Source organism: Montipora foliosa, chromosome 1 (assembly GCF_036669935.1).
Source record: "Montipora foliosa isolate CH-2021 chromosome 1, ASM3666993v2, whole genome shotgun sequence".
NCBI lineage: Eukaryota > Metazoa > Cnidaria > Anthozoa > Scleractinia > Acroporidae > Montipora > Montipora foliosa.
In genome coordinates, this window is record NC_090869.1 from 29,259,259 (window position 1) to 29,278,716 (window position 19,458).

Sequence of the window (19,458 nt, forward strand, 5' to 3'; positions counted from 1 at the left end):
GCACGCATCTGGAATATCATTTAGCCAAAGGTCAACAGGGGATTAATAGATTGGATAAAATTGCACGCAAACACGATATAGCTCATGCAAATGCTGGTTCAGACATAAAGAAAAAATGGAAAGCCGATGATGAAACGGTAAAGGCAATAGATAATTTACCAGGGAAAAAATCGTGGTTGGAATTTGCATCAAGACATGGGATTAATATTAAGAAGAATGTGGAACAGCTTTTTCAATGATTTTTTTGTTTTATTGTAAAATATGAAAAATAAAAAGAGACAAAATGGTTAACATACACTTTTGAATTTTGATTTGATTCACTCTATTTAGAACTATAAAACTGTGCTGAAAGTTTTAGTGCCGTCTTCGTCTATCCCGATTAACAGGCTTTCGTCTTGAATTTTTTGCGATGTTTCGAGAACGATCTCTTGACATCGATTGCAACGTTGACATAGAACTCCTTGTTTTCGATACAGAATACTTTCTAGAAATGAAATTTCATGACCATCATACGATTCGATGTGGTACAGGGGTTTACCAACTGTTAACTTATGTAATAGAAATTCATAGATTGTTTTTGTTTCTAATATCTCTACGAATTCTTCTGTTTTGTAACCTAAAAACAGAGCGGTTTGTTGTAGAATATAATGACAAGTTATTTCATTCTCTCTTTTCATTTGTTCTACTCCATTGTAAAAAAATCGAAATACAAAGCAGTATATGTCGTCTCCTTCTAATATCGATCGATCTCCGCTATCAAGGAAATTTTGTATTTTCACTCTTTTAATTGGCGATAAAATAAGTTTCAAATGAGAAAAATCATGATATAATGCTGCATCATAAAAAGCATCGACTAATTCTTTTAAATCATTGGGTTCAGCTTTCAGATGGTGGTGACCTCGTGACCCAGGTAAATTGATCATCACATTCCACCAATCTGAAATAAGCGGGAAAAATGAATTATAAGAAGTTGTATTTCTGTTTGTCTCAATATCATTCGTGATCTTTTTGGAAAAACAGTGAATGGAAGAATCAGTTTTTCGTTTAGACACAATGTCGGTTAACTGCATTTGATAACTCACCACTCATATTTCCTGATGTTGATCCTGGTCAGGCTTTACTGAAGGACACCTTTGGAACTGCTGCTGAATTTCTTCAGGGTCAAACGTTTGAGTCTCAAACTCCAGTTCAGGATATTGACAATCGTCTTCCTCCTTTTGAGACTTTTCTGCCCCAACCACCACAGATTTTTCACCCTCTACCTTTTCCATCTGCGATGCAACCTTTGAATGAAGAATTAGACATGTCAAAAAAGAGAAAAACTTGCTGAGAATAAAACAAAGAAGAAGAGAACCTATAAACCAAGACAATCTAAAGTTGATGGAGAAACGATGACAAAGAAGAGGGTTTATAAATCTAAAAAGTCACAAGCCATGTGTCCATCAAAATCAAGCGCTGTCGAAGTCGAGGTCGTCAAAGAAGGAAAAGTGACAAGAGAAGAGAAAAGCTCGATTTCTACTGTGGAAGAGGTTGCTGTGAAAGACAGGGAGAAAGAAGTTTCTTCAGTAGAGTTAAGTAATGAAGATCAGATGAAGAAGAAAAAAATGAGTCTTTTAACATTGATTGATGAACAAATAGAACATAATACAAGTGTTTTGTTTTCACATTGTTCGCAATTAGTACGTGCGTTGATAGATGACGATCATTATCGTTTTTCTAAAAATCAACCAGTTTTGAATCAGTTAAAAATGGATGTATTTACATTATCGTCTGCTATTTTGAAACAATCTCAAAAGCAAAGGAATCAATTCGAGAGATTGAAATCCGTGTTTTTGTCGACATTATACACTGTTTCGCCGGAGATTATGGAGATGTCGTCCGATGTTGAGAAACATTGCTTTCATCAAAAACTATTGAAAATAATTTTGGGAAAAAGAAGGCAGATGAAGAGAGGAAGGTGAAGGAAGAACAACTTAAAGAAAATGAGATCATAATTTTTCAAGAGAAAATGATCAAAAAAAGGTTGAAAAAGAAATTGTTGTCAAACCAACGGACCCGTCCAAAAGTGCTAAGAAAGCATTATATGAGGCTCTTTTGACACTTGTTTCGTATCCATTTACTCGTGTTAAGGAGATTAATACTCAAGAAAAATTTAATCTAATCTTAGAAGAGACGAAAGTTAAGAGTAATTCTCAGTGGCTTCAGATGGTGGGAGTATTGACTCGTCTTGCTAAGAGAAAATTAAATCTTTTCAAGGATTATAAATCCGGTAGTATCACTGTTGAACAGATGAAGGAACTTATTGAAGTCCATGTCGCTGGCGATGTACATGAGATTCCTCAATGTTTAAAAATAAATAAGTAATGAATTAAAAGAGTGAAAATATAAGTATATATTACCTCTACTTTTACTTGACATGATGTGCAAAGGATGTCTTCATGTATCCGAGGTAGTTCATTGGTGATGTCAGTGACAGATTTTGAAGTAATATTGTCACAGTTTTTACATTTTTTATCTTCAACCATCATGTAACACTGATCAAGTTGAAATAAATCTTCACATTTTTTTGGATCAAGTTTGTTGTGTCTTCCAAACCGATAATTCTCCTAATCATGCACAAACTCTGGTTGGAAAAAGAAACGATTCTCATCGAAGAGTGATATTTTAATACATGCGACATCTAATAGATATTCAAATACTCTTGCACTTAGGTCGGTTGGTAGTTTAAGCCCTCCTTCTTTTTTGTAGTGAACAAATATTGGAGCGATAATAGAAGTTAACTTTGTTAGACCGATGTCTTTTTCCATAGTGGTAGGAGGGATATCGCGGTTAACTCTTTGCTACATCATCACTGTTTGATGATCTTTGACGAAATCAGAGATCAAAAGTCGTTCTCTTTCGTTCATCACTAAATTGTCACTCCAAACAGATTGCAGAACCAACAAGATATCTCGTCCTTCTACTGTTTTTTTATACATGTCGCGTTCTGACCCTAAATACACATTAAAGATTGCAATAATGTGATTGAAAGGTTTGGGAAAATCATTCCCCCAGGCTACGGTAACTGTTATGCTGGCATGATCAGTTTTCAAAGGTGCTATTTTCACTAACACTGTTTTGTCATTCAGCATTATGAATTCGCTTGGTTTCACTTGATAAATTGGTTCGAAATCAGTGGGTTTGCATTTTAGTTGACGTCTGATGATTCCAAGACGAGGAAGAATTTTAGGAAAAGATGAAGGGTTTTTGGATAGACTGAAAAATATTAAAAATAAAAAAAAAGAGACTCATTTTCTTTTGTTTTATCATTTTTGACTTGATTTTTCATAAAGGACAAGTTCATTCTTAAAATCATCGTCTCTTACCTCATTTTTTGAAGTGTTTTTTTTCTGTCTCCTGTTTTTTGATGATAAAAAGTGTAGAAAAAAAGAAATTTTATTTCTATTTTATACTAGATGATGGATTTTTAAAATTTCCTTTTTAGGAAATATTAAAGTTATAAGGTCGTCAGGTTCATAGTTGTTTTTGTTGTGCAATGATGGAGTTTGGACTCTTTTAATTTTGTTTTTATAATGGCTTACACGTGTGTCATGTGTGAAGTGTTAAGAGTATTACCACTTGTTTTGGATTATTCTACGCATGCGTTATGTGTGAAGTATTAAGAGAATTTACCACATGTTTTGGATTATTTTGTTGTGTTTCATATAAATAGTTTGAAAAGATGTATTGAAGTCAAGATGGAGTGGACCTCCCTAAACGGGTTGGCATATCCCGGTTTGCGATACACAGCCGGGCCAGAAAAAGAAAAGGTGTTTCTCTTCTCCATCAATTTTTTTTATGGGAGTGGCTCATTCGAAAGTGTCCACTTATTTTATGGGAAGTGGCTCATTTTGAAAGTGTCCACTTATTTTTATATAAAAAGACCAATAGAAGAAAATACAACATTTTTTATATAATTCCCACTTTTTATTTGTCATTTTTTCTAAAAACCCTTACTTAACAATATTAATTTTATTTTTTATCATGAAAATTTGTCAATTGTCTTTATTTGATGAAGAAAAAAACAAAATAACACTTTTTACTTTTTCTTTCTTAATGCTTTTTCTCTTTCTTTTTGTTTGGATGTACTTATTTCTTGCATGTGATAAGCTAACCCTGCCTTAGCTTCTTTGGTATTCTTAACTTCCTTCTTTTCTTCCACTCTATACCATGCTTCTGCATTGGCAGCATTTTTGGAGCCAGAGCTAAATTCGGCTGCTTTTACGAAATCACATTTTCCTCCAGCATCTTTTTTGTTTGCACAAGTGTAGAAAAATCGGATCAATTTTACTATGGGTAGTGTCGACCGACATATCGGCCGATATGTCGACCGACATGTCGGCCGATGGTCGGTCGATATGTCGGTCGATAGTCGACCGCTAGTCGACCGCCAGTCGGTCGATAGTAGACCGATATGGCGGTCGATAGCCGGCCGATAGTCGGCCGACTGTCGACCGATATATGTCGACCGATAGTCGGTCGATATATCGGTACACAGTCGGTCGATATTTGACCGACAATTCACTGATACTTTGCCGACACTCGGTCGACATTTGGCCGATGTTTCACCGATACTTCACTGTCATTTCATTCCCTAGTTCAACATCAAAATGTTTGATCACCAAACAATGTTTATGTTTGGTCGTCAAAAATTTCCCGTTAGGCAAGGGCTATAAGTCCGACTCTTTATTTTTAGTTGTTTGTTCATCACTTTTGAATCCCGTGGGAGTTTAGACGGCGGTGAACAGCTTTGGCTATAGATTTGCACCTGGAAAGGGGTTTGCGTTTAGAACTGTTCAAGTGTTCAACCGTTCAAGCACGGCATTTACTTGCCGATCCTTTAGAGTGTGGCCATTGTAATAGAGGAATGGTATGATAATCACGTGGATGGCTACCTTAGCTTTGGTGAGTCGGGTTTCTTTAGGCTAACTCTCTATAATCTTTCGAGTATCGACGACAAGGGAGGAAAAGAAGAGAGAGCCTGGATACGAGGTTGATGGTCACGCAGCATTTCATGTTTTACCCGTGATTTTTAACTGCGCGAAGCGAGCGCGGGTCATGTTCGACCCTTTATGTCGTGTGTCGGTGACTAGATTCATACCCCACGCAGCCAAAACTTAAAATCTGGATTGGACAATGGACTCTGGACGCTGGACTTTAAGAATTTTTTTTAAAATAATTATTTTACCATAAAGAATACTTAAAGAGAAGTAGTGCCTCAAGTTACCAAAACTACAACTGTTAAAAAATATTATGATAAGCGCCTTCAAAAATGCTTCAACTTACCTATCCAGTACGAGGCAGATCACGCGGATCACGCGGTATGTGGATCAAGTAGCGTTTAGGGTTTATTTAATTGTTGACCTACTGAATATTCTGCGACTCTTCTAGTATTTATTTAATATAAAAATATATCCGCTTATTTAAACCGAGTACGGTAAGGCAGGTCACTGGTTGCGTTACACATGTGGAATGTCTTGACGTCAGCGAAATTGATACATATAATCACGCTACTTTTAACCGTTTCGCTTGAGAGTAGGAATAGTCTATTAAACTCTGATTCCCCGTGTATTCTTGTATTTTTGGTGAAAGGATTTTCCCTTGTCTTGCAATCGAAAGGAGTTCAGAAACGCAAGTACATGAAACGTGCCTTGACATGTTTACATTACTTCACTGATCAGGAAATTCCCATCATACTGAAGCGGGATAAACTACAGATTGCGTGGCAAAAGCAAAAACAGATTTATTAATTCCTTCGCTAGTGGTGGAAAGTAACGTTACTTCAAGGGTTATAATTCCATTTTTCATTTTCTTGGAAATTTTATTTTTAGTTTGATTTATTTAGTTTGATTTATTTTTAGTATTTGCGTTCTTTCATGAAGTTACATGTGCAAGGCCGGAGGTTTCAGATTTAGACCATTACGTCATCAGATATTACGTCATCAGCTGTCACGATTGCAAGTGATGGTGCAATCAGTCGAATACAATCAGTCGAATACATGTTTGTACTTGTTGTCGCTGTTGTCAGTTGGTGCAGATAGTGGTGTTTGGTGGTACGCATTTTAATTAATTTAATTACTATAGCTAGACCCACACCTTGTGCGGCCTAAACTGGAGTGTACTTCTGGTCCTTGGACTTATTATCACAAAGCTAAGACAATCTTTACTCCTCCAGCCTTTAAAAAAATTCATTAAAAATCAAAAATCGTTTCTCACAAAAAAAATCGTTTCTCACAAATCTAATATAATCTTTACTCCCCCAGCCTTTAAAAAATTCATTACAAGTCATTAACCCTTATTATCACAAAGCTAAAATAATTTTTACTCCTCCAGCCTTAAAAAAATTCATTAAAAATCATTAACCCTTATTATCACAAAGCTAATATAATTTTTACTCCCCCAGCCGGGTAAGGCAACTGAAACATATAAAAACAACAAAAATGAAGTCAAGAAGCTGAGGCTCTGTCGAAATCCTACAGTTACATATTTATGATCTACTGTTTGTTATAATAACCCCCTACATTTTGAAATAACCTATTGCTTTCAACAGAACGTCAAAGAAAATAATCCTAGTTAACAAACTTTTCGCCAGAGCCTCGCGAAAAATGATTAGGAGTAAAATTCGTCTTTTGGATAGAAAGGAAGGAGCTGCTTTTCCTCCTTCAATTCATTCAAGCGAGTTTTGAATTCTTTCAAAGCAGCCCTGCAACGACATTCAATAATCTTGGCGGATACTTTCCCTGTCTTCTCGCGCTCAGTCCCCACAATTCTTTCATATCTCCTGGGGTCCACGATCTTGAGCTCACACAGGCCAATGTAATCTCTTAACGTGTTCCGTGCGATGCCAAAGCGTCGCATAGCTTCTGTCAAGGAACAGCGATGTTTCTGTAAAATTCGGAGGACGCCTTTATATCTTTTATGAAAACCTTCCAGATTAGATCCTGATATCGGTAATTCTGAAAGAAAATGGAGTAGTTTAAGTTCAGTCATCGGTGAATGTAACCTTTTTTGTTTCTGAAATAATTTGCAAATGTTTGAAATGTTATATGGTAATTCTCTGACCCCACAATGGGTTTTGACTACGACATTTTATAAGGAAAATATCAATTCCCAGGGATAAGGTCATGTTTGGTCAACATGTCTTAGGGGTAAAATCAGGGATTGCTATCTCGCTTACGGTTTCCAGGAGAAAAATCTCACGTTTCTAGCTCTCAGGCTATCTTTTTAGGTTGCTTGCGAATAAATATCAATAAAGAAACCACTGTCATTCTGTATCGGTTGTCTAAAGCGATAAGAAAGGAAATCAAGATACCTACAGCTAAAAACTGGTATCTTTAAGGGTAAATTTAAAATGAACGACGAGCAACCCCGTCATTTGCATTAGAGAGTCCTCCCCCTGGGCATGCAAATTCGAGATTCGCATGGAGTTTTGCGCGCGAAATTGTCAATAGGATGCCGGTTCCAAACTAGGATTATGACCCATTTTGCTGTCCTTCGCCAGTTCCCATAAAACACTCTTTCTAGCATATCTCGCGTTGTTTTTAAGATTTTGTAATTTTTGTCTAACTAAAGAGCCCCAATTTTTTTTGGGGAAAATTATGACCATATTTTGTTGACAGTAACCTTAATAGCAAGTCAAATACCCGAGGGAAAGTGTCATTGGATTCGACTTGTATATAAATCAGCTATGTTCCAGTTATTGTTCAGTCATGCACACGAACTAACCTTTAGTCTTTTTCTGAGCAAGCTCAGCTCCCTCTTCATCGTCTTCATCGTCTTCATCGTCTTCATCGTCTTCATCGTCTTCATCGTCTTCATCGTCTTCATCGTCTTCATCGTCTTTTGTTTCCTTTCCCCAATTACCGTCCTCCATAGGATCGACCTCCCCCATGTCAGTATCAGACTTTTGGCCATCGTCAGTGTCCACTTCAGTTGCAGCTGATTTTTGTTTACTCTTGCCCTTGCTAACCGACTCTACAAAAAAATATTGCATTTTCAGTTGCCTGTACGATATTATGATCGAATGAAATTATGAAATTATCGATTAAAAATACCTGATACGCTTAACGTTGCCATGTTTTCAACGCATGTTTTTGTATTCGAAAAAGTATATCGAACTTTGGGTCGGATCCATATAAGCGATAAGCGCTTAGTGAGAATTTCACTTTTTTGGGGGCGCGTCACTCAATCAGCGAAATAAAGCCGGCATTATTACAAAATTTGAGTCACAAAACCATTTCATAGTGAATACGCTTCGGCAGAAGCAGTTCAAAGACCACAGAAACATTTTAACGCGAAAGCGCTTGGTCAGAACAGTGTTCGAACTTTCGCGCGCGTGGTACACAAATAATTAGTCCAAAGAAAATCCGCCATTATAACAAACAGCGAATCACTCGAAAGGAAAAATGAAGCCGCCCTTATAATCCACAGCGAAGCGCTTAGCGCTTAGTCAGAATTTCACTTTTTTGTGACGCGTCATTCAATCAGCAAAATAAAGCCGCCATTAGGCACAAAACAATTTCATAGTGAAACCGTTTGGGCAGAATCAGTTTTTTTTTCAGTTGACCACGGAAGCATTTTAACGCGAAAGCGCTTGGTCAAACTTTCGCGCGCGTTGCACAGAAAGACAAAGTTGCAAAAAGTCGGAAAATTTACCAACCCACCCCCTGCTCGTCTATCTTTGTCATCCCCACTGGGCTACCATTTGGAGCAATTTGTCATTATCGATAATATGCCGACTGAATCCGATTTGACTCGAGTATTTTCGTAAGATTGAAAAGAAATTTTCAAATTTCAGCTGTATACACGTGCGTACGTGCGTATGTGGTATCTACACGCCCCTTGAGAATCTCTGTTCTACTCCGCGTCTTCGCATCGTTCACAACGAAGTTGCAGCCTGTGTACATCTCTACTGAATACTCTGTCTTTCTAGTGCGGATACTTTGCGCTCCATTTTGGCGTGCAACCATTCTGCGGTGAAAAGAAAATGCAACATTTGAAGTTTTGAGGAGGAGGGGCATAAGGATTTGCAGTAATCCGGTTTTTGGATTATTTTTAATGCGGTTTTGCAAACAATTTCTTTTAACTTGCGCTTTTGCAGTTTAACAAGACTATGCGGTTTTCGGTTTTCGTGCATAACTGTTTTCAGTAACGCATTCATGCGCGGTTTTGCATTTAGACTTTTCCATGCGGTTTTGCGGTTTTTTGGACAGCCCTTATGACTCCCCCGTTGAGCGATGTTGCAAGGTACGTCCACCCCAGAAACATCGCGCGCAACTTTTTCAAAGTAGAAAGATGGATGTAATAAAATGAAAAGAAATATTTTCCTGTTAAACAACGCCGAATTTCAAAACTTTTGATTTCTTAACAATGTTCACACCTTTTCCCCGCATCCGATTCCTGCTGACGTTCTCCCTTCCCTTTCTAGCGCCTGTCAGCAGGCGAAAATATAGTCGAAGCATCGAAATATAATGATAGTCTGACACCAAACCGCGCCAAATCATGACAAACATGATCCCAGTGCATAATTCAGAGATACTCTCGGACAAATGGGACCAGTAGCGTGGACAATAAACCGTGCAAAAAATGCTACATACCTTCAAGTTCTTTGATGCGTCTTTGCATGGCGGCGATCGTTTCCTGGTATTCCTCCTCCTTCTTTCTGTTGAGTTCTTCCGAGTTTTTCAATTGCTTCATAGCAGCCTGCAGGTCATTCTTGGCTTCTTTGAATTTCTTTTCGGGCACTGTCTTTTCTGGCCTCTTTTGTCCAGTTTTATTGCTTGTCCCACACCTGTAAATACAATAAAATACGAATGTAAGAAATAGGGCCTATTCATAATAGAGTTTATTAGTGGCGATCTATAATTTAGCTCCAATTATAGACTAGTTCCTCTGTTCATAATTCCACACACTGATAAATTTCGATGGAGTCCGGTCGTTTCGATACAAAGTCGTTTCGATACTGACAAGTCAAAGTCGATTCGATACGCATGTTAAGTCGACTCGATACAAACTCGCGTTACTTGAAGTCGTACTACAAATGACCAAACAAGCTTTCATTTCGATTGATGGCCATAGCCATCGATATTTTTTTCCAATCATCCATATATTTTACTGCATATACTATTTGCAAACAAAATCTACAATTAGGAATAGTTTGCTTACCATTCATCGTTACTTCCTTTACGTTTCTCACGGGCTGCTTGTGGCGGTGCTGGTTTCGATGTTGAAGTTTCGGTACTTCTGTCCGCCTTTTCGGGGGTCTCCAACGCCAAAACGCTGTTCACTATACTAGAATCATGGCACTCACAATAATTCACCGACACGCCGCAAAACTCGCATCGGTAAGGGCAGTTCATCAGAGTGTGGCCATCCGATAAACCACATATCATACATGTTTTTGTTCGTGAAGCCATAACGCGTTAATGTTCTCGAATACACCTAATGCAGCTGCATCGAATCTTTTTCCGCTGAGAGTTATATATATTTATCCCGTGTCGCTCTTGGGGTCGATATCATGGAGTGTGGGAAAGTGGCTTGTCTCCAAGAAAAATTCTTCTGTATGAATTCTCTCATTATAAAAAAGTGTAAAAGTGACACGGTTTAATTAGTTGCGCACTCTTCAAAGGACTTATCTCCCGCGCTAATTACTTTTTTGCCGCAAACTTGGGTGTTGGATTATGCGAACAAAGAACAGATGCAAAACTTATATACATTTTGCGTTTCCAGGTCGTAGTCAATTTTTCGTGTTATCAGTTTTTCCTCTGGGCCTGCAATACTGGACTTTTTTCATTGTACCTGATTGATTATGAAAATATTCAAAATACGTTTTGGTCATTGGCCTCGATCATGGTACACTAACAATGGGGATTTTTGCGACACGGTTCCCCTCGTCAGCGATCGCTGTTTGTGGTTTTAACTTTGATTAGAACCAAAGTCCTGCACACGCACGTGACGGGCTGTCATGCCGTTGCCGTTAGGAGTTTTGTTCTCAGCACATTCATTCAAAGTGATTCGAATTACATTGTATATCAAAAGCCAAGCTTCCTAAAATGCCCAACTTTTTTAGGGAAGTTCTTTGTCCCCTTATTTTTGCAACAAGCAGTAGAGGAAAACTCCGCCTTATAAATTGGTTGCAAAGGAACAGACTACTGAAAAGAAATGTCAACTGCGGGAATTGTAGGAATGCAATGCGCCTCATTCGCCACCCGCGCAATGGGGACGGATACATTTGGTAAGTAATTTCAATTCCAATTTACATACCGTAAACTGCCGCTTACAAGTCCAGGGCTTATACCTGTTCGCAAGGGGTTTTGGATGGGCTAGTTTATAAATGGATGGGTTATATCCCGATGGACGTATAAGCGGACTAAAAAAAATGTTTCCAAATGAGCAATAAGGCTGTTGATCGAAATATGTTTTTAGTCTACTTCTTTTAAATGAAGCCTTAAAATGCTCAATACTGCTAAAAATTATAATCTTTCCTTTTGTTTTGTAGTGGCCATTTTGAATTTTAAATGCGCCACGCGCTGGTCTGGGAGCGAATTAATTATGCGCGGTCAGATGGTGCTATGTCTGGAACCGAGAAATATTCGGAAACGCTCGGTCGGTCGTAACCTTTATATTTTTGACAAGGGGTGCAACTTCAAGCTTTCATGGTCGTGTGTCTCTGCCAGTTGGGGTACACGGAAGTAGAATCGCATTGTATAACCGGAAGTAAAAGCGAAAGAGCCGGAAGTCGAGGTAAAATCACCGAGGAAGTCCCTAAAGAAACTTAACTCCGAAAAGGCACTTTTAAAAAAAAGGGAAAGTCGTATTTTTATTATTTTGGTAACAACTTTTCAAGCAACTTCGAAGACAGCTTTCATTAAAAAAAATTCATCGATGATTCTCATATCTGATTCACAACTTTACTCTAGCTTGATATAAAAGAAAGTGTTCAAGTTCAAAATATAAAATAAGCAAATTCTCCAAGTGCTGTGATCGTCGTTCATGTTCCGTTAAAAATGAACAGGAAGAATTCGTCTTCCCCACGTTCACCGTTTTGCATATTGGGTATGACCATGAATCGTTCTGCTGAATAGCTATTGTTCTGTTCATTAAGGCCTTTGTTGAGCGAGAGCTAAACAACAGCAACGAAAACATCGGGAAACAAAAGGCCTAATTATAGCAGAGCAACATCTATGCAGTTGCACATGCGTTCTTCATTTTTGTACATTTCCCCGCATTCACATGGTTATTTTGTTTCCGTAACAAAATCAAGTAAACTTCCGGAATTGAACAGACCTAATTCCGGAATAATAAAGAGCCAATCAGAACAAACAATCTTATTCACTTCTGCTTTACACATGTCAATCAAGCATTTGAAATTCTTACTTCCGTGTACCCCAACTGGCCGAAGCATGCGACCAAATCAAAGATTTTGAAACGACGCATCAATATTGCACAGCTAGAAACATTCAGACAAAATAGAGTTGTTCCGCATAAGATGCAAATTTCCACTTTGTTACTGTAGGCATACAAATTAGACCGGCACTTTGTGACTGGCATTCTAGATCACGCCTTATTGTGTTTAAAGACAAAGAACTGCATTGTCTTCAAACACAATTAAGACGTGATCGAGAACGCCGGTCACAAGGTGCCGGTTTAATTTGCATGCCTAAAGTCACAAAGTGGAAATTTGCATCTTGTGCGGAACAACTCTAATAAGTTACAGGATAATTAGTTCAACCTTTGGTCCTTCTGCCTTCAAATTTTTGTTCAATTTGTAGAGATATTTGTCTTCGTATTCATGAGAAATTCGAAGGGACTAAAAAGAGTTTCACCCCTTGTCAAAAATATAAAGGTTACGACCGACCGAGCGTTTCCGAAGATTTCTCGGTTCCAGACATCGCACCATCTGACCGCGCATAATTAATTCGCTCCCAGACCAGCGCGTCGCGCATTTAAAATTCAAAATGGCCAATACAAAACAAAAGGAAAGATTATAATTTTTATTTTTTCCTAAAAAACGATGTGAGGGCTCCCTGTGATATAAATACTCAAACAACGTGATAGAAAATTTTTTTTTTGTGAAACTTTAAACGTTCACAAAACGCTTTCGTGTTCTGCAGGGTGTGGTTGAAGTCACTGGAAGCAGAAAACTTGAAAAAGGCCTTGTAATTCTAGGATATTTCATGAATATTGCTATCGAGGAAATTAGAAACAAACCCGTACGACTTTGAAGAACATTCACGTATACGTCTCATATATCGTACCGGCAAGTACTGAACCTCTTTTTTCGGAGAGGGGGGGGGGGGGGGGGGCGCTTATTTGAAGGGGGCGGTTATTTAAAATTTTAAGCCTTTGGAGGGCCGCAGTAATTCGAATCGAGGCGCTTATTGGAAGCTGGGCTCTAATTAGAGCATTAGCGGTAACCGGATGGGCTTATAAGCGGCAGTTTACGGTATTTTCCCTGCCGACCTGAGCTAAAATTCGATAGCTTTCAACTATTTCAGACCATTTGGGCTTCAAACTCACAACGAACACCCTATTTCAGAACAAAATGGTTAAAAACTATACCCTTGGAACCGAACATACCTATATAGCTTAAACTTTACTTTTCAACAGGAGATGTCACCGTTGTCGACGCTCTTCGTCTGTGAGAGTACATTCGTATTTCTATGGAAGCAAAATTTCAATCGCAAGGCAGTTGCAATTTCTCTGGAAATGGGCGCACAAGTGTTCGCTACGAATGATGGAAATTGAAGGAACGGCCTCACAGAAAGTTTTAGTCAAGTTCGCACGGAAGTGTCGGCAAGTTGCATGGGAAGCATTGCTGCGCCACCCGATTCCACAGTTAGGCGGACCAGGTGTCATTGTGCAGATCGACGAATCAAAGTTTAATCACAAGTCCAAGGTAAGAAAATAGGAAGTATGGCCTTCCAGTGGTTCGAATCACTGTGCTTAAGCCTTAGCCGCCTAACAACTAGTCTACTGCTTACAAAATAAAAATCTCACTCACAGTACTTCTACGCTACTGAACAGTACTGTTCTCGGTCTGAAGCCGGACTGAGCGCGTCGTATCACCTCCGTCACCTCACATCTTTAATGTACCGTATTTCCAATGATTCTTTTCATAATATTTCATAATATTTTAATTCATGGAGCTGTAATTGTTATTCCTTTGCAGTTTCACAGGGGGCGTCGGCCTCAAAGAGAAAGATGGGTACTGGGGTTGTTTGATACACAGTATGCTCCAGCCCGACCATACCTACAGCTCGTAAGGCGACGCAATGCGGCGACTCTTTTGCGTATTATTCAACGGAAGGTTCAGCCTGGCTCCATAGTGCACACGGACCAGTGGGCGGCATATCGGCAACTCCAGAGAAGACTCGGCTTACAACACGGGGCGGTGAATCATTCTCTACATTTTGTCGATCCAGTAACCGGAGTCCATACACAGAATGCTGAAAGCAACTGGTGTACGGCAAAGGAAAAATTTAAGAAAATGAAGGGAAACACAAACCCTGACTTTCTCATTGAATACCTTCAGGAATTCACGTGGCGAAGGTGGTATGGTGAGCCTCACCCAAATGGATGCTTTCGAAGGCTGCTCGATGACATTGCTGAACAGTATCCCCTTTAAGGGAATCAGTCAATACCATTGTACAACACACAGCAAACAAAGATCGTCTCTTTCTGCTACCATCATCCCACACCCTCAAAGTAGGCTTGGTTCCATACCCCCACCCCGTTGAAAACATTTTTGTTGGTTATTTTACTTGTCAGAATAAATTTTTATTGGTTCAATTGAAACGGTCTCAGAATGTTTGCTATTGAAGAGATACAATTCAGCCAGTTCCTAACCCTAAATCTCTGGTCTCAGACTAAACAATAAAAAAACACAGAAGCTCTTTGGATAGGCTTCCAGCATTGGAAACGACCAAATAAGGTGAAAACTTTAGGGTTATGGTTAGTCAGTAATAAGGCTCAAACGTTTATTAAAGCAGCCCATGAATTTAGTCACAGACAAAATCAGACTTATAATTGATAATAATGATAAATTTCTTTCAAACTTACTGTGTTTAAAATATGAAACGGCAAACATTTTTGGCTAATTGCTTATGTTTTTGTTTTACGCAACCTGAAATTCCATCACGAATGATACGTCGCTCAGAGTCGCTCTTTGCGTCAGTTTGCGTGGTGAAATAGTTACTACACTATTAGTTATAGTGTTACGCACTTTATATATATATTTTTTATGTATTTTTTACAGACACTATTAACAAAAAATATAATGTGTGTTAAAGTAAAGTGAGACTAAAATAGAGCTGCCAAGGTGCGATAATACTTCGGGTGTGTTACTTATGCAGTCGCTATTCCTTTTTGAATTTCAAGGTTTTCTTTGATAGATAGTAGCTTTGAAACTCTAAAAAATCGCCGCGAAGGCTTGTAATTTAGTGCCACGGCAGCCGCAAATTCTCCCTACGCAAATACGCAAGGGCGTACCTGACAGAGTAGAAAAATAATATAAAAATGATATCACAAATAAAAAAGAAGAAAATAAAAGCTAAGCACAATTCGCCTCAGCTCGTTTAATTCCATCTTTCAGTGAAGGTTTTCATGTGTTTCTAAGTGAATTTAAAATTAACCTCTCTAGATGGCTTCAGAGGACTCATAGCCGGCCAATGGTTGAAAATGCTATTTCGCAGGCCTCGATGGAAACCTAGATTCTTACTCTGAATTTTAATTAGCCGCCAATATATTTCTAATCCTTTATCAACCAACGTGTGTTGCAGAGCAAAGTTCCACAAATATTTCAAGCCTTAAAACGGCACTTTGCTGATGTTGTTTTCAGTTTAATGTTTGGCAGTAAAACTTTACGTACTTCTCAGCTATTAGCTAATTTTGCAGATCTCATGTTAAAAAACGCTTCATTCTCGGCCGCTGAACAATTCTCAGTAAACTCCATACAGGACTTTACGTCGGACAAAAAAAAAAAAAGCGATACCGATTGACTACTGACACTCGGCCGATAGACCACTGACACTTCACCGATATTCCACCGACACTTGGCCGATATTTCACCGAGACACGACATTGCCTCTGTCGGTCGAGAGTCGGTCGTCATGTTGACCACCACGCAATTTTTTGCCGGCCGACTGTCGGCCGACTATCGACCGACATATCGGTCTACTATCGACCGACTGGCGGTCGACTAGCGGTCGACTATCGACCGACATATCGACCGACCGTCGACCGACATGTCGGTCGACAGATCGGCCGATATGTCGGTCGACACTACCCATAGTAAAATTGATCCGAAAAATCGATCATTAATGAACTCGACTTTAGAGCAACAACAAGTTAAGGTGGCTGTTTTTCCGTGTTCTTCACATCTTACTTTGGGCTTAGGATGTTTAAATTCGGGCAAGACTTGAGTCCTAATATCTGAGAGATATTTGGCATAAGCAGCCTCTCCTTTTTGCCAACCGAGATAGCAATCTCCGGACGAACACATGCAATAAAAAGTGCCTTTTTCTTTCGTTACCCCAACATTTAAGGGGGATTTACAGATTGGACAATCAAAATTAATATTGCTTAAGGCTTCCAATGTTGCTTTTGCTGTCGAGTCTTCTTCTTCTTCTTCTTCAACCATCATTGGAGGTGGAGGAATGATGAGGATTTCTGACTGTCGTTTTGCCTTGGTCTTTTGAGAAGCAGAAAAAATTATTAAAATTTTTTAAAAAAATGTTAATGTCTTTTTTGTCTTTTAATAATAGACATATACCCTTTTTCCATCTTCATTCTTTTCGTTTAGGGGTGGACGTCCTCTTCTTTTCTTTTTCTTTCCTTCTTGCTGGAGTGCCAATTGTTTTTCCATTTTTTCTAAATTGGTGGAAGTGTTAGGATTTGCATCCTCATTTGAATCTCCGTCGTTGATAAACGATTTATCATATTCGGTAGGCTGATCTTCCCCTTCATCTTCTTCTTCTTCTTCTTCTTCTTCAGAATCGCCGATTCTAATTCTTTTAGGTTTAGTTCTTGCTTTATGGTCTTCCACTTCTGCTTCAGTTAGGATATAACTAGCCATTTTTTCTTTTTGTGAGATGAAAAGAAGTGCATTTTTAAAAATCTCATTTATATATCATTTTATTCATTCGACCTTTACCCACTTTTTATTAAAAACAGGAAACGGATAATAATCTTCTTCATCCAAAACACGTTTTTGACCTGACCCTTTTTGTGGTGGCTTTAATGAATAGAATTCATCATCGTCATCACTAATCTCTAGATCATCACTTAAATCATAACTACTGTCTAAACCAAATTCTTTGGCAGGTATCCCGCTTAACCACGCCTGTTCGACATCAGGAATATCACTTTCTGTCACAAATTTCTTTTTTCCTTCACTTGCTTGTTTCTTATTTAATTGATTAATACTTTCTAAAACACTTTTTTTTACTTCCCCCCAGTCATCTTCGTCTTCATCCCACTTAAAAGTTGGAGTGGAAGAACCAGACGAAGAAGAATACGCGTGACTCGGACCGGCACCACTTGATGAAGTACTTGGACCAACTCCAACCGAATGTGTGGGATTGTTTGTTCCAACTCCAATTTCACGAAATTGGGGGGTCGTCTGTGGCTTAACATTTTTGTAACCGATAAGTCCCATTTCTATGAATTGGGATTTATATTTTTTTCTTATTTTTCGAAGGTATCTTAGTACATCCTGTAAACCGAGATTGTTTGGAAGTGGTGACCCTTTTCGTAGAAAATCTTTTATCCATCTGTTCATTATCACGTATTCTTTAAATGCCTTCAAGATATGGTCTCTATCCAACCCTTTTCATTTATCTAATTGGTTTTCAAGGGGAAAATCTTCTTCTTCTGAATTTAAGTAGGTCTTTTCCACGATGGTTTTATCATTTGCCGAATGATATTTTTCTTTTATATTTCCTTGTTTTCCACTACCCTTATGTTGATTTATCATACGTTGTAATTCTTCTTCTCCTAATAAGAGATATTCCTTGATAAACTTATCTTCAAATAGAGGTTGACCTAAGATGTTCATCGTCGTCATCTTTTTCCAAATGCTTCAGTATTAAAGCTTGAAGTATTTTCCTTATAGTTTTTCTCATTTTTAATATCGCTTTTCTTCTGATTGCAATAGGTATTTTTTTCTTTTTCGACTAAAGTTCAATGACCTCTTCAATTTCTTGTGCCTTTTTATTTTCTTTTTCTGTTTTAGTGTTATATAATAAGTCTGATATTGCTAAGATTTCCTCGTCTTTCTCAGGTTCTGTATCTTTTATCACAAATTCTCTGATTTTACCATAATTTTTGTAGAATCTGGTTTTATTTTGATCCATACTTCATTCGTAGTCTCAATTTTTCATTTGATGGAAAATATGAGATTCCGCCGTCTTCCTTCTTTTGATAAAGATCCCTATTTTTATTTTGAAAAATGATTTCTTGTCCGTTTGTTAAATGAGAGATAGGTGTGAATCTTTCTTTAGAAGTTCTTATTCTTCTTGATGTATACTCTTCCATCTCCTTCACTTGAATGATATAGAAAGGGTTGGACCATCTTCTTTTAAGATATTTGTACGAAAAGAAACCGTCAAACATTTTGACATGGGGTGATTGTCTATTATCATATATCAACCTTCCCTTTCTGTCCATAGACGATAAAGTTTTATAAGGGAATCCAAATGTTTTTTTGAAGGTACGTAATCTCGAAAACGAAATCGTAAAGCATTAGTCTCATTTTTGAAACCAAAGAATATCAAAGCAGCAAATTGACTCCGCATGACTCTACCATATTTACCTGGTGGAAAAAGTGATTGAAAAACAATGATGCTCGATAAATTTAAATAATGAGCGTTTTTCGTCAGTAAATGTTGTGTTTCCACATTATTTTCTATCTCAGTTTGTAAATCGTCCAATATGATTATACCTGGTCTTTCATCTTCTTTTAATAAGAACTTAATATTGTCTGGTAACCCTTTGTGTAGAATGATTCCTTTCTCTTCCATTCGACTGAAAATTGGCTGCCAAACAGACCCATAACAATATACAATTTTCTTTATACTTTTCCCGTCCTTTGTGGAAAAATAGGAATCAGCATTGGAGAGTAAAGAATATAGGAAGTAAGTCTTTCCAGTTCCCGTATTTCCATATATACCAATACTACTCGGATAAGTGAATTTAGGAGGTGAGACACGTTCACACAGTTCCATGTCTTTAATAAAAGTGTTTTCTTTTTCTATTTACACTTGTCTTTATAGTGCTATGACTCTTACATATTTGTTTCTTTTCTTTTAAACTATCTTTAATTATTCTTATTAGTTTTTCATCTGTCACATCATCAAAATTAATGTCGTGACTTATTCTACCTAAAGTTTTTGGAAAAGTCGAATGTACTTTTTCCCACAC

General features: G+C 38.0%; 1 protein-coding gene and 1 pseudogene across 2 annotated transcripts; one reads left to right on the top strand and one right to left on the bottom strand.

The window, feature by feature from the left end:
* LOC138012563 (uncharacterized) overlaps positions 1-19,458 on the bottom strand; it is a 583,226-nt pseudogene that overhangs the window by 19,510 nt on the left and 544,258 nt on the right.
* LOC137976842 (uncharacterized) lies at positions 4,818-16,035 on the top strand. 2 transcript variants are annotated; one of them, XR_011117791.1, is made up of 3 exons: positions 4,818-4,944; positions 13,648-13,936; positions 14,210-16,035. XR_011117791.1 is itself a non-coding variant. In XM_068824181.1 (3 exons), exons 1-3 carry the CDS (start codon positions 11,091-11,093, stop codon positions 14,663-14,665), a joined length of 927 nt encoding a protein of 308 aa, XP_068680282.1. In that variant the 5' UTR covers positions 10,648-11,090; the 3' UTR covers positions 14,666-16,035. The 2 variants fall into 2 exon arrangements, 1 of the variants encoding a protein (XP_068680282.1); XM_068824181.1 differs by lacking the exon at positions 4,818-4,944 and adding an exon at positions 10,648-11,272.